The 15,651-nt window shown below is 39.1% G+C and overlaps 1 protein-coding gene across 1 annotated transcript; it reads right to left on the minus strand.

Moving 5' to 3' along the window:
* Positions 1–781: 781 nt before the first annotated feature.
* Positions 782–11,070, minus strand: LOC113108523 (FTS and Hook-interacting protein homolog). Its single transcript, XM_026271701.1, has 12 exons — positions 10,730–11,070; positions 10,023–10,161; positions 9,655–9,917; positions 8,911–9,141; positions 7,407–7,652; positions 7,087–7,254; positions 6,865–6,944; positions 6,526–6,695; positions 5,112–6,419; positions 4,824–5,002; positions 4,352–4,514; positions 782–2,905 (listed from the first exon to the last, which is right to left on the minus strand). Exons 1-12 carry the CDS (start codon positions 10,856–10,858, stop codon positions 2,595–2,597), a joined length of 3,387 nt encoding a protein of 1,128 aa, XP_026127486.1. The 5' UTR covers positions 10,859–11,070; the 3' UTR covers positions 782–2,594.
* Between the last annotated feature and the right edge of the window lie 4,581 nt (positions 11,071–15,651).

Consider the following 15,651-nt stretch of genomic DNA (forward strand, 5'->3'; position numbering starts at 1 on the left):
CATGCATTTTTTAATCATTATTTCTAATGTATTTAAAATCAACCACATTTAAATTAAAACAAACAACAGAAGGTCTCACTTTTATAAACTTCTCAGAAATAAAGACAAAGAAGCCAAAGGTATTGCCAGGTAAAACATTTATAAATTAATAAAAACATTCCCTTTTAGTGTTTGTCTTTGAAGGTTTTATCGTTGATTTAAATCTCCATTCGGTTCCACTTTCCTCCTCCATTTTATATATAAAAAAATATTTTGATAACATTCATAATTTTGCATGAGATTCCATACAGTCCAGTAGATTACTGAATCGATGAGGGATAAGTCAACTATTAAAGAGTGGGGTTTCGGATTGTACATTTAGTTTGTGTTTGTCCCCAAAGGTTTAACCATCTTCACTTACTCAGAAACACGGAAACCAGTTTGCATAGATAACAAGCTGCAGAAGTCATTTCATTCAAACAAATGGACAGTGAAAGAAAAATAAAGAGAAAACCAAATACAGATAAATCAACTTAAAAACTGTGCAATGTATATTGATCAAACACAATCAATGATCTCCTGGTTAAAAAAACAAAAAACAAAAAAAAAAACACCTTCCTATCTGCTCCACGTCAAACAAATAATTGCATCATAAAACTGCATTTCTTGTGCATTGGTATCTTATGACACATCAATTGTATATGCCTTTTTGATTTCTAACTTAGAAACTGAAAAGAAAGTATAATAACCACTGTCTCCATAGAGATAACTGAACCCTACCATATGTACCGTTTCGTCATTCAACCTCTTGCTCTTTATCCTTTCCATTTCATCTCTCACCCACACAGTCATCAGAGCATGTTTCAAGGAAAGCACAAACTATTTTTGACACTAACATGGTCTACTATTATCCTTAAATATGGAATTTACATGCTAAACATTTCCTATTTCAAATAACAAAAGCAGAGAAGCATCAAACTAATGTTCCACACAGACCCTCTGTGGATGGGTGGATAGATAAGGAGGGGAAAATGGATGGATTGAAAATTTAGCAGCTAGAAAAATAATATAGAACCGCCTTTCAAATTGTCTGCTCTTACATCTAGAAGAAACTGATCAAAAAGCATATTTGATCAAACTGAATTACTGAACTAACACAAGTGAAGCAGAAAAAACACTGCAATGAAAGAAAATTAAGTAAACTGAGGTAATGCGCATCTGGCTTGTGCATGATAAAAGCTCTTGCATGGATGATTTCAGATCAGAACTGTGTTTAAGACACAATGGGCAAAAACAATACTGAAAAAAAAAAAAACATGCACACTCACTGTTAAAAACACTCACAGATCTGGTACACATGCATGTCCCAACTTCCATTCTGAAAATTAAAGTGCCTAAAGTATTTTGGCAATAAACAAATTAAAAAGTGCCATGGCGTTTCCACTATGCACACATCACGGCTGATTCTCCATAACACTAGCAAAATCAAGTAATGAACAGAAACAAAACACTGATTCAACACTAAGATGGCTTATGATTCACATAACTTGGCTCACTCCTTAAAGGGACAGGTAATTATTAATCAAGCTTCTCTTTGCACATACCAGTCAAATATTTAAGACATTAGCACCTAGTCAGACGCCAAAATGGACGCTAACATCTAGTACATGAAATCTTTGTGGGCAGAAAAATCAGTGCCTTTCCCAAAAAAACTGTGTAATGTGACGCTAGATGGATGTACCATTTGCATTTCCCTAAAACAGCCAGAAACTCACCCTAAAAAATGTGCTGCTGCAACACATGAGAATGAAAATAAAAACTTTCCATCTATGCTTAATATGTCAGGTTTTTATTGGGACGGAGTTTAGGAAAATGAACCCTCTCCCCTCTTTACGGGCGCTAACGTTTTGTGCTGGATTTGTGCTAGAGTTTGGCAGAACTTGAGCATTTTGTCACTTGTGGATTTTTCAGAGATGTCAAATTCTGTTGCGATAACGAGGACTTATTACCCAGCTTGTGATTGGTAAACAGTATCTGACATCTAGTCCTTTATTAAAAAAGGCCAGATAATTATTTCAGATTTATCCGGGTGTGAACTCTTAATCCTATATTTCTATAAAAGAGAAAATAACCGTTCAACATTGCTAAAAAATAAAAATGGCACTTCCATAAAGGTTTAAAAGAAACATGTGTGGTGAGTCTGAATTAGCTAGTCTCTGAAGTGACTTCGAAACGTAGGGAGTGCAAGTTTACGGCCAAATTCCTCCAGCTTAAAGGATGCAAGTCTCTCTGAGTGTACAAAAATCATTATACACATAGATATTTTATATAGACTATATACAAGATTTATATGCACAATTTCCTAAAGCTTAATGAATAAATGGTCCTGTACAATAATAATAATAATAAAAAAGACATTATGAACATGAGATTATTAACAAGAGATGTCCTCTCTCTTTACCTTTATGATCATCTTTGTTTTCCGGTTTCTTTGAGTGCATTATGTCCCTTGAAAAAAAGACTGTTTGTTTGAAAAATCTCAGGGATGTAATGGTCTACAGTTCAGTGCTAGGTACAGTGGATAAAGCAAGTATGGAGGAAATTTTGGCCTGGTGTTATTCCTCAGTGCCTTGACTAGGTGGGAAGGGCAGGGCTACAGCATGCTCCTGTGCAAGAGCTGCTAGCTCTTTGAGAAACTCAGAGAAAATAACAGAACAGTAGACTGCGTTTTTCACCCTTAGTGCCTCTGCCTGCTTCTCCAGGCCAGATGCCCCGCTGACTGCACCACCCCGAAACAAAGCACTGTGCAGAGACTGCCCTCCGTCTCTCACATGGGCAAAGGCCAACTGAGCTGCATGTCGAGCTCTCGTAGGACTGTTGGTGTGCCTCAGTATAAGATCGCCCAGAGATGGTTTTCGGCTTTTAACTGTGGAAGAGAAAAAGAGACAGAGAAAGTAAGTTAATAAGTTTCCATGTGCATTATAATTCCTCTTTAGGCCATTTCACAAATGACTTGAAAGGTAAGTGAAATGTCTCCTTTAAATTGAATGAATATAATGATAAAAATCTCAGGTTAAATTAAGAGTTTTTAAAATCAAATGTTAGACTTTAATACCTCTTCTTAGAGCGGTCTTCTGCACAAATAAAATGATGTGCATTTATACAGAGCAAATACTGAAGACATATTTTACTCAAATGGTTGATGTTCTAATATACGAAAATTACTGCTGCCAAAATTAGCGTTAAAGGAAATTATATTAAAAAATATATGCAGGGGCAGAGCTAGTTGTCTACCGAACTTAGAACTGCTGCTTCGGTGGCTTTTTTCTTGACAAGAACTGCATTTATTTAGACATGGAACATATGCATGTCAGATCCACGTCTTGTTTAGCAGTGGCAACTCTTAAAGTAATAGTAGCCATAATATCCTAATAACCCAGCTGCTGAGATGTCTGTTAAAGAACAAAGGATCAATAACTGTTGTAGCTTTAAGGATTCTTCCATATTTAATTTAGAATTTCATGTTTTCATAACTTTATTCAGTTTTCGGGCTCAAGTAAATTCTAATAAATGTTGAAACTGATAGCTCTCAATTATACTGTAACGTTGAACGGCTATAGTCAATGGTTAAATATTATGGAGGAAACTATTTCCTAGAGACATCTATAGTATTTGTATCAGTGATACTGGCATTCAATCATAAAATAAAAAGATGTAATTGAACAAATATAAAAAATACTATCTTTATGTTGTTTCAACATTAATTTCAAGGCTGAATGTGACATTTTTGCAATATAAAAGTAAATTTAAAAACTGTTTGGTTGGATTAACTGTGATTAATTTCAGAAGAAAATGTGCAATTAATTAGTTCTTTCTTTTGGGGGGGGGGGGGGGGGACTTATCTGTATGCACTCTTGCAACCATCTACAACTTTACATTATAAAACCTATGAGGTAAATATTGTTTTTAATTCACTGAAAGCAGATCATAACCAGTTATTAATGCAAGGTATTAATTGACTGTGAACTGCTCTGAAAACACAACACTGTAGAATGCTCAATAAAGCCATATTTTGACTTTTTATGTGCAGCAATCAGAATAAATTAAATCATGAATTTTAATAATTTCTGCATTTTGTTCCCAGATTTAAGACCCCTTTAAATGTTCATTAAGAATTCTGTTATACTATCTATTATATTTAGGTCTAATATATTTAGGTTTTCAAAATATCCTTCAAGGCTTATTTTGTGATAAGATGTGTTAGTGTGTATTAAACCTTTACAAAGCCAAAAGTCACAAAAACATGTCACATCAAAAAACATGATCTCTTGTTTTTGTTCCTGAGAAAGTTAATTCCCTTGAATCCACCTACTTAATGAGTCTGAACGACGGAGGTGGGGCACTCCCATGGGCGAGTCCGACCAGTCTAACTTTCCTCTTGCAACCAGAAAGCGGCGAGCCTTTCTTAACATGGCAGGGAAATCCTCGTGTGCTGCTGCAAATGCTTCAATGCGATTTTTTACTGATCCTAGCACCTGATGAGTAGAAAGAAAAAGGAGTCATTTTTGATGTAATGCATTTGCTTATAAACTGAAGCTCCTGTCAAATCAAATTTTAAATGAATTGCTTACTCCAACTTTATTCATAGAACATTAAGCTGCTTTTTTTTCTTTTTTACAATAAGAGCTCAAAAAAGTGTTTTTAAGTAGTTCATATATTTTGATCGGAAAATATACAAACCGACAAAAAGAGCAACTGAAAGTGATTCAGTCTTTGCATATTTTATATGAAGCGGTCACGCAGATGGATTTGTCATATTTCTTCGTTATGCGTTGCTGCATTACCTGAATGAGTGATTTAACACTGGGCTGAAACACCATGTTGGCGTTGAGGAGGAAAGAGCGGAGGAGGGGCTGAGGGTAACAGGCCAGCTGGAACACAACACCCGTCAGCAAAATGTTCACATATAGAGAGTTCTGCATCATACTCTCCAGTTTACTGAACAGGACTGTTATAAATGGACCTACACAGAGGAAGAAGCGGAACCAATGACTAATGGTTAGCACTTGCTGAACTTGCAAAAGTAACATAAGCACTCAAATCTTTAATTTGGTCATCTCTACATCGAGAACCTGTGTACGGTTGAGCAAGAGGTTGTCCGAGGGGTCGTGCGGGGCTTAACACCCCAGGGGCGGAGCTGTCAGGCTTCGTTTCACTGGCGCGCTGCTCAGTCTCCACTGGAAGACAGTCCTCATCGGTCAGGCTGGGAGCAGTAGCAGTGTGAGATTCCCGAGAGGACTCCTCCGAGCTGTGTAAAAGAACCCTCCTCTCCCTTACACGTTCCTCTAGCTCCCTCAGCTCCTGGTGAAAAGCCTCAATGCTGATTCCCTGGCATTTCGAGTCACTGGACAATGGCTCAGATGGCGCCCGCTCCAGCAACTCCTCAATCAGACGCTCAACGGACTCGGGACCCCTGCTTTCACAGGGAACTGTGAAAGTCTCGGTTAAGGCGGGAACAGGAGATCTCTGGCTCTCACTTTGCAGACACTCTTGGGTAGAAGAGGGCACGGCGGTTTGATGTTGCAGATGTGGCTTCACCTGCACCTGAGATGATTTCATTGAGGATCCTACATGGAAATCATTGTAGTCAACCGGGCACATACCCATCGACCCGTTCATCCCTGACTCCACCACGCTGTTATTTACATCAGAGTCCCTTTTCACTTTCTTAACGTCCATTCTCTCATCCACACTGTCTGTGAGCTCCACCTGCCCCATACCATTATAGAGTGCTGGATGAGGTGCCGAATGAGAGTGTTGGGATACGGTTTTCACAGCACCTGTTATTTCTGTAGAGACTGATGTGGAAGAAGAAGACTGGAGAGGTATAGAACTGGGAAGAAGGCTGCGTTTCTTACTGCGGGGTGTGAGACTGATACAGTTCTTGCTGATGGTAACATCCCACTCTCCACGATCTCGATCTGAACTGCTCCACTCTGCACGTGCTGCAGCCACCACTGCTGCCCTCTGCTGAGCGGGGTCCATTATGGAGAAATGCTCTTGTACCATACTGAGGGAGGGGTTGGACATAGGAGGGGGAGGTTGAGGAAGAGCAGAGTTTGGAGAGGGATTTTCTCCATCGTAAGGGGCTGACCAGTCTCGACAGGCCCAGGAGCAGAGCTCAATACCCTTCCGAGCATCACGCAGGTACTCCAGGTAGCCAGTCTCTCCTTCTGAAGCGTCTTGGAGTTGGTGCATGGGGCTGTCAGGAGACAGTGAGGAGGAAACAGTACCACGAGGAGAAGAGGGAGCATTCTCCAAGCCAGACGAGGGGGGATTGGCTTGGCCTCCTGAGCTTTGCTGTCGAATAAAGAGAGCGAGACGTGAAGGAGTGCTGGGTCTTGGGTTAACCGGTGACTCTGAAGTGGGACTACCTAACACTGTAGGAAAAATGGAGAGAAAATACATTTCGTAGGCATGAACAGCAGCAAAAAAATTTTATCGCAGTCTAACAGCACATCTGTAAATGTACCAACACAGACTTACCCTTTCCCCAAAAGGCAGGTTCATCATCCCGCTCACTAGAGGGCGCTGCAGTGATTTGGCAGCATTCTGGTATGAGGGAAAGGAACTTGTCAGCTGATTTGCCATAAAGGTCTGTTTCTCTGACTGCCCTTCGCTGACTCAGCATTACATGTGTGCATGGCAACAGATACCTAGAAACGAACATTAAAAAAAACTAAATTTTTTACACACAAATAATATATATATTTATATATATATATTTTTTTTTTTTTTTTTTGTCCAAATCTATAAACAGCCAAAACTTATTTTGTAGGCTTTCTTGATTGCAAATTGAGACACACACCCAAGCACACAAAATACCTGAGAACAAGCTGGAGCATGAGATCTTCACAGTTGAGACTGAGCAATGTCTTGAACAGACTCAGAGAGACCATGCACAGCTTCAAAGAGAGGAGAAGAAAAAACAATGCAACTTTAGTCACTCCACATTCCCAGGAATATACTGCTTCCTCTACAGCACTGACAAAACAGTATCTTTTCTATCTGTACATGCACCCTATTTGTAGCGTGTGCCAAACTAACCCGTGAATTGCTGCTGATGCGTGTGAGTAGTGTATCAAGGATGGTGTCGTTGTCATGGCGATGCAACAGAATGAAGCGCAGGAAGGTCTTAAGAAGGGAAGTTTCTGTGATACTGCGTAAAAACAAGTCCAGATATGCCGTGCTTGCTATCATCTCATCCACTGACGACTGACAGAGGAACCATGAGAGAGAAAGAGAGAGAAGAAATCAAAATAAGAGAAAACTACTATTCAAAACATAGTTTTATAATGAGTGAATATGGAATCTGCCATCTATGCCAAATATGGCTCACATCTTCAGCCCATTTCAGTGTGGTTCACCTTGTGCAGGGCAGGGCCCATGACTGGAACCAGGAAGCCATTGTGGAGGTAGTCAAGCAGTTGGCAGCGCACAAGAGGGTGTGCCACCTGTACTACAGCATTACAGAATTCAAGACTGTTCATGAAAAGCACTAGAGAGGAGACGCCCATCCAGTCCTCCCTCTGCAGAGTGTGCCAGTCGTCGCCCCGTACCTCAATCTTTCGTGGCAGGGATGAATACAGTCCACTCAGCCCTGTCGCTAGCACCTGGGAAACAGAACAATAGGTGCCAACATTATTTCATAAAGTTCACCAATTTCTAACTTGAATGAAAAAAAAAGTTTTGCTCAACTAAAACACAAGTAAAGTTCTTATTTCAAGACAGGTGTTGTTATTCCAACATTTTAGCAAGGAATAATGACACACTCACTTTAATGAAAATTGAGCAAAATGCTGTCTCCAAAATGGAGACTAATTTGTAGGGCTGGACCAGAATATTAGATTATTCAAATATTGGTTCGGTCAGTTGGCATTAGATTTTCAATTCTGAGAATCGAATAATCTTTTCTTTTCTTTTTTAAACAAAGATATTCTTGCCTTTATTGTGACAGTTGTGTCGTGCCGCAACAGCGGAAAGTGACTGTTGAAAATAATTCGAAATTTGTGTCAGTACGTCATTAATAGAACGCAGCTGCAGTTTACTGTCGGGGATTTGTCTGCTGGGCCGCAACCAGTGTAGAGAGCATAATAGGTTCTACTGTATTTTGTTGCAACGCGCCGCTTACGTCCAGTGTAGAAATGGTGTTAGAGGGAAAAATATATTCATCCCGCTCCCTCCGAAGCATGGAATAATTAAATTAAATAATCTAATCTTCAAAGCTCAAAAAATTCAGAAATTAGCAATTTCCTAACCATAAGGATTTTTATTTAAATTACTGGATTGTCAAATGTGAACATTTACTGAATAATGGTTAAACCCTTAATGCTCAAGTATGGTGAAGAACATCATTCCCATCAGGGCTTCCCATTTTATATCTGGAACTTCAAGTCTTCTAGAGCCACAGAACAGGCCACCAAAGAAACCGCCAGCAAGACCTATGCATCTCTAGCATAAAAATAGATATATGTGGCACAAAGTAAAAAAAAATAAAAAATAAAGTGAGAGAGGAAAATGTTGAGAGGTACTGCAGCAGCATGGAGTCCTAGATGAAACCTCCAGTTGCATGTGTTAAGTGGGTCAGATGAACGCTCATATATTATTCTCAAGAGAAAAGAGGACAGAGGAGAACTGCAGATGACAAATGGCCTTTTCATTCCACAGTAGCCAATGCAACCCAAAGAAAATACTAAAGGACTTTATATCTTCACTGAAACAGCTCCAAAAAGCACTCAAGAAATTAACAAGCAACATTTAAATTGCATGGCACAGACAAAAAAAGGTACATCATAACATGAACAGAAAGGATATATTAATAAAGACATGCTAAGAGAAAAACAGGAGGATACACAACACACTCAGGCTTACTGGGCAGAAGTAGGAGTTCTCTGCGATGTGACGTGCAACAGCGTGGTTGCTGGCAGAGGTTGCCATGACGAGCAGCAGCGCATCACGGGCCTGCTGCCCCAGAGAACCATCTCGATGAATAAATGGCACCAACAGGGAGAAGATCAGCAGGTTAGTGGAACCCTGCTGTACCGGTCCACACCTAAATATCAACTCCAAAACTGCAGTTTCCTTCGCCATGCACACACATACCTGACACAAACAAACGTTATTTAGCTACAAATTAGGAAAACACAGCTGTATGCATCCTTCATGCTTGAGCTCATGTGAAATTTCTCACCTGCTTTTTCAAATATTTAATTAGAGCATTTCCGTTTAAAGAAAAAAAAAAACATGGAGTTTTGTTTCTGTACTGATTGTAATCACATATTCACATTCCTGTCAGAAAAATAAGTTCTAACCCAATCCAGACCTCTAACCCAAAACTTAACAATAACCTAAACATTAAATTACAGGGGAAAGGTGAACAAGTTGTAAGCTCAATTTGGTTGGTTGTGAATGCTGTTCCAAAAATGTTGACACTGGAACTAATGGAACTCAAGGACAAAGACTGGTTCAATGATTGTAATCTACAAAATTCTGTGGAATCAATTTAAATATGGGAAAATGCACAAATGATGAGTCTGCAGAGCAGGTTCTGTGCAGGCGTGGTCATGACTAACAGTAAATGGTTCAAACAGGTGTCAGCATCTGCCTGTCAAACACCTGATTTAGCAGCAGTACAAGGCTGGACTCCAGGGAAGCAGAGCAGCCCAGCTGGGGATCCACACATGCTCCCAGCAGGCTTAGGAGCGGTTGTAGCACTGCACTGTGCAGGAGCAGGGGCTGATGTGACTGTCCAATCAGCATCTCAAACAATTTCAACAGCTCCAGTTGGCTGTCTGGATCCAGACCACGGCGCAAATGCCATTGAACCAACTCATCAAGGATGTTCTCTGCCACCACCATCTCCAGAATAGGACCCATTGCTGCAGACATTTCACAATCCATTGTCACATAAAGCAGTGTTTCATATATTACTGTGAAACAGCACAAATGTATGCTCCATGCAGCTCACAGGAGAGTGTTTTAACCTGGTGATTCAATGTCTCCCCCTGCTGGGCTCTCTTCAGCTAGCAGGCACAGCATCTGATCTGTGTGATTGCGAACTGCAGTGAGATCATCGGCATAACCGCCCACTGAAGACTCTCTCAGTTTCAACACCCCGGACACCTGACAAAAAGACAAGGAACAGTTAAATTCTGTTTGTGGCAAGGTCAAAGAGGAATAGGTGTCCCTATTGATGTAGTAGAAAACAATCCAAATAAGAGAGCACTGACATACACTAAGGAGCAAAACCTGATGATGTGTGGGAGTACCTACTGTATGTATTATATTTGAGCATAAAAGGTTACTGACATGCCCTAAAGACATAAAACTATAAAGGTATTTGTTTTCACACAATACACACATTTCCAAATTACAAACCAACAAAGTGATTTTGACTTATTAATATGGAAAGGCAACTATGAGCCTCTTAGTCAGAGCAGCATGCAGAGCATTCATTTTAACCCTATAAAGCCCACATCATCATGTTTGATACATGAATTCAAACTCTGTTTTATCAACAATCAAAAATTTGCTGTAAAACCTGTTGCACACAATCTACTAAGTGCCTAATGCCCTCTGACTGATAGTTCATACTTTGTAAAAACACAAAAATCAATTTAGATGATTGCAGTTTAAAGGAGTTTATTTACAAAACCGTTATGAAAGAAAATAAGAATATGCTGTGTCTCACCTGTCTCCAGTGATTTTCAAACACCATAAGACAAGTCTCAGGGTCGGCAGTGCATGGGCTGGATGGGGCTGCATGTCGACCGGTCCGAGTGCCTGGACCTCTTGGATTTAAACGACTCAACCAACTCATCTTAGTGTACAGGTGATCCAAATTTGACCAAAAGGTCAACAGGGAGAATAAAGGAGAGAAAGGGAAGAGAAGTGTGGAGAAGGAGAGAAAAGGGAAAAGGGGAAGGGGGGTGAGGCTGCTCACAAAAGGCGTCCAAAAATCAAGAAATTAAAGAGTCCAGCTTGAAGAAATAGAGGTAAAATCACTGACAGGATGGAATCTCGAGCAACAGTCACTGTACACCAGTGATCAGTGTGTGAGCATGCGAGGGTAGTCTGCACTTCCTGTCATCCAGTTTGCTGTCAGCACTGTACTCCATACCGATACATAGACTCCTCCACACACACCTGCAGGGACAGAAAGAGAGCGAGAGGTCACTGATGACACATTCACACCTGCAGGTAAAAACAAAAACAGTACATCCAGTCAGTATAAAGGTCAGATTCTGAGGGAGATAGAAAGAGCAAGGCACATACCATAAATTCTATTAGGGCAGTAACTATTTTGAGAATTGATTAACATACATATTAATGGGATTAATATATAGCCTAAACTAATGTCAGTAATGGATTGTGAAAAGTCAGCTTTGCCATCACAGTAGGGGTGACCCCAAATAGTCGACGAGTCGATGCTTCGATTTGAGGAGCCTGATTTGACTACCAATCTCATAGTCGAATATTTGCGGGCTCTTATGATTATGCCATTCTGACTAATGTGACTCTGACTCAGAGCGATCAAATGTCTCATTTCACATAGAACTTGCGGTTTTCTCCCAATAAGTTAATATTATGATTAAGCCATGAATAAGAATCTGAAAAGAAAGAATCTTCAAATAAATATTTTAAAGTGTGTGAATAAATCCAACCACCCCTATAGATTTATGTTTCACTTTCCATAATCCGTGACGGACAGAGGAGCATCTTGGTGGCAGGGATTTAAAACTTTACCAAGACTCAAACTGACACAGGCTGAGACTGGATTTTTTTCGATCAGGTAGGGTACAAGTGATTTCAAAACATATCAGCCGGTGTATATATATTGTGGATAAATTATTTACCTGATATAAGATGCATCTGGTTTTGAGTCAAGCGCTTCATTGTAGTACTATGGTGATATCTCTTCAGCGCACAGCGCGAGCAGGTCAAACTACAATGCAGAATGTTAATAACTATGACTGGGACTGTCACACCCATACCATGAGAACACCATTATAATAAAACGCTGTGAATTTTTAGAGTTTAGCTGCTGTGTTTCTGCACATTGTTTCGTGAAGAACGCATTCAGAGCCCCACAGATATGTTCATGTGCATTAGGGCTCTTTTTGCAGATAGCCAATAAGTCTTAATATTAATGTTATGTTGTATAAACAACAAAGCATATTTTATATGAAATTATGAGTTTAATCCCATTGATTAAAAACTTGCTATCAAATGCGTCACTCTACTGTAGGGCTGTCAAAATTGCTCAAAAATGACGTTTGAATATTCCCTCTAAAAAAAAACATGAATATTCAAACTATTCGAACATCTGTTTGAATGTTGTCAATGACACGCATTACGTCAATAACAGGACAAAATAATACAAAGAGACATAACTATTTGTATAGGTAGTCTATTTAAGTTTAAACATATACGACAACGTACTACCTACACAAAAACAAGGAAATCAACTAATGGCCAAGACTGCAGACCTCACGCTCTCTCACCCTCACGTTCTCTGCGCATAACGGTTTAAATGAAACAAAATTTGAGTGCTGATCAAGAGTTTTGTGCAAGCAATTTAAGGTCGCAACTGTTGTCCCAAATATAGCAGACTTCATTCAGTGATTGAAACAAATATTATTAATATTAATTGAAGTTTTACAGCATATAGAATTGACATTGAATGCTCCGAGCAAGCTGTGCTGTGGTAAACATGGAACTTTTCCTTGACATTTAACGATAAATAAAATCTCGGATCCATTGCTTGACAGAACTCCCCGAAGCCTGCCCCATCCGCGATACTGATCGGTCTCGTGTCCATACAAATGAACGAAATTATTTTATCCATTATGGCTCTTGTCGTGTTGCAGACAAAGAGCTTGTGGCGGGCGATGCAAAGTAACGTTAAGTGTCAAGACGTGACTGTTTAGCTGGAGTTCCACACATTATGCCATGCTCATTTGGGTGCACATTTTTGAGATGTGACCTCATGTTGCTAGTGGTCGAATGGTATGCTAACTGTATCTTAAATAGCTTGCATACAACTTTATCTCGCGGGTCAACATTTTTACCTCATTTTCTCTGCTGCGGTCGAGTTGGGCTCTGCACTTGCTGGCATCTTCCATGAAGACGTGTCAACTTTCAGCAGTGATTCTGTGCCAGACAGAGCGACTCCTGTGACCTGTCCTGAACCCTCAGGCGCTCTAGCGCGCCCACTCGCAAGGCAGACAACCACGCCTCTACCACCGCGGGCATTTTTTCCCACATTTTTTTGAAATTCGAATATTAATTTTTACCTTCGAAATTCGTTTTCTTAAAACTATTCGAATACATATTCGAATTTAGAAAATTCGTTGACAGCCCTACTCTACTGGTCATCTTCAGCGCGTGCCTCTCAAAACAGAAATGCTGAACATTAATAACTACTGTCATATAGGCTACCTTCATAATGAGAGCACTACTGTAAAAATTTTGAATTGTTAGGATTTTGCTGATGCTTAGTGTTAACTATCTTTTAATCAAAATATAAAAACATTATTTACCCCGTTTGTATCTGCGAGGCATTTGTTTCACATTTCCCCTGTGTGTTAACATCAGTAATCATGGCAGTCGAATGTCTGACTTGACTCAATGTATTTTGCCCCATCCCTAAACATATATTTCGACCATCAGTCGAATATCAGCAAGATTCGAAAATTCCGATTTGACTATGAAAATCCTTAGTCGGGGACACCCCTACATCATAGGATTAAAAACATTTTTTTTTTTTATTCTTGAGGGCTGCAACTATTTTGAGAATCAAAACCTGTGATAATATGATTAATATACACTCTACTGTTCAAAGGTTTTGGATGAGCAAGTTCTCATTTAACTGAACAAACATAACGGACTGGAGTAACGATTGCGTTGCCACCAGAGGCAAAAAAAAATATATTTTTAAATATACTATATAAAATACTTGTTTTAAATGAAAATTTCAATTCAATTTCAATATTAATGTTTTTATTGTATTTGTGATCAAACTAATGTAGCCTTGGGGAACATAAAAGACTTTTAAAACATATTTATTTATTTTACTGTATAGACCCCCTACTTTTGCACTGTACCATACAGTCTTACTTTAATTAAAAAGCCACCATTTATTTATGGAATTTTATTAAAGGGGTCATATGACGTTGCTAAAAAAGAACATTATTTTGTGTAATTTGGTGTAATGAAATGTGTTTATGTGGCTTAAAGGGTTATTTCATTGAAAGTTCATTTTCCACATACTGTACATTACTGCCTTTCTGAAACGCGTAGATTTTTTCCAAAGCTCATTGTTCTAAAAAGCGAGGTGTGCTCTGATTGGCCAGCTATCCAGTGTGTTGTGATTGGCTGAATACCTCAAGCGTGTGACGGAAATGTTACGCCCCTCACATACTGTGAAGCTGTGTCGAGAGCGAAAAAAAAAAAAAAAAAAAAACCTTTCTAAAAGAGGAATTTGTAGCATCCAGTGGGGACATAATTGCTGATTATAATGACTTGTACATTCTTTTTTTATTTCGTTTTTTTTTGGTCTGTTTTTACGTGTTGTGTTGCATCACGCCACATATACATAAAACCATGTCTGCATTTGTGATATGAGAAATTATAAACAACAAGCGCTACTCTACACTGCTCAAAACTCGCATTTGAATCAAGTTGTAAAATCTTTCATGCTGCTTCCATGAAAATGTATTTACAGAATGTGAGTCAGCTTTATTTGTCAGAACACTGGCATTGTAGGCTACTCTCCCAGGAAACAGCAACTGTTCAGGAATAGTGTTGTAGATACAACTTAACCACTGATTTCTAGTCGTAAAAAAAGTAGTTTTGCTTTCACAACAAAACACACAGCATCTCCACGGCATGGCAGTTGTAGCAACAATACTACAGCAAGAATAAAGTTAGGCATTCTTTTTTTTGTGAACATTTGGCAGTGTTATGCAAATGTTCCCACACAATGATGTAGACATGTGGGGGCATGTCTCAACAAGGCATTTTAGGAGGGCGTAGACGAGTCTTAACTTTTATAAAGAATATCTCTTTGGGTTTGAGACTTTAGTCTTTCCAACTTTGGGGATTTAACCTATTCACAAACAGCTTGTAACACTCCAAAAAGAAAGGAAAACTTGAAAACTCATCATATGACCCTGTTAAAAAAAAATGTTTTATTACACATCTTGCCCATTCCTCACATTTGCAAAAAGCAAAATGAACAACAAGACTCCTTGGATCGGTTCATTCCATTTTGCCGCTTGTGACAAAAACACATCATGCATGCATGTTTGAAGCAAAGTTATGGTACAGGGTATGAATATTAATCGAGTCATGCAGAGGTTCCAGTAACACTTTACTTTGACAGTCCACTTTAGACACTTTACTAACAGTAACTAACTTTGCAACTGCAAGACAATTAGCAGTCATTAGAGTATTAGTAGTCTGTTTAATATTCTCGAACACTTTATTTTGACGAGTCTACAACATACAAATAATTTGTTTGCTCATGAACAGAATTTGTTTGCATAGCACCCTGAGATAAATAATTAAGGCTTAAAAGCAGAAAGGAAGGAAAGGTTTAATCGTAAATAA

This window comes from Carassius auratus, chromosome 9 (genome assembly GCF_003368295.1).
Source record: "Carassius auratus strain Wakin chromosome 9, ASM336829v1, whole genome shotgun sequence".
NCBI classification, from domain to species: domain Eukaryota; kingdom Metazoa; phylum Chordata; class Actinopteri; order Cypriniformes; family Cyprinidae; genus Carassius; species Carassius auratus.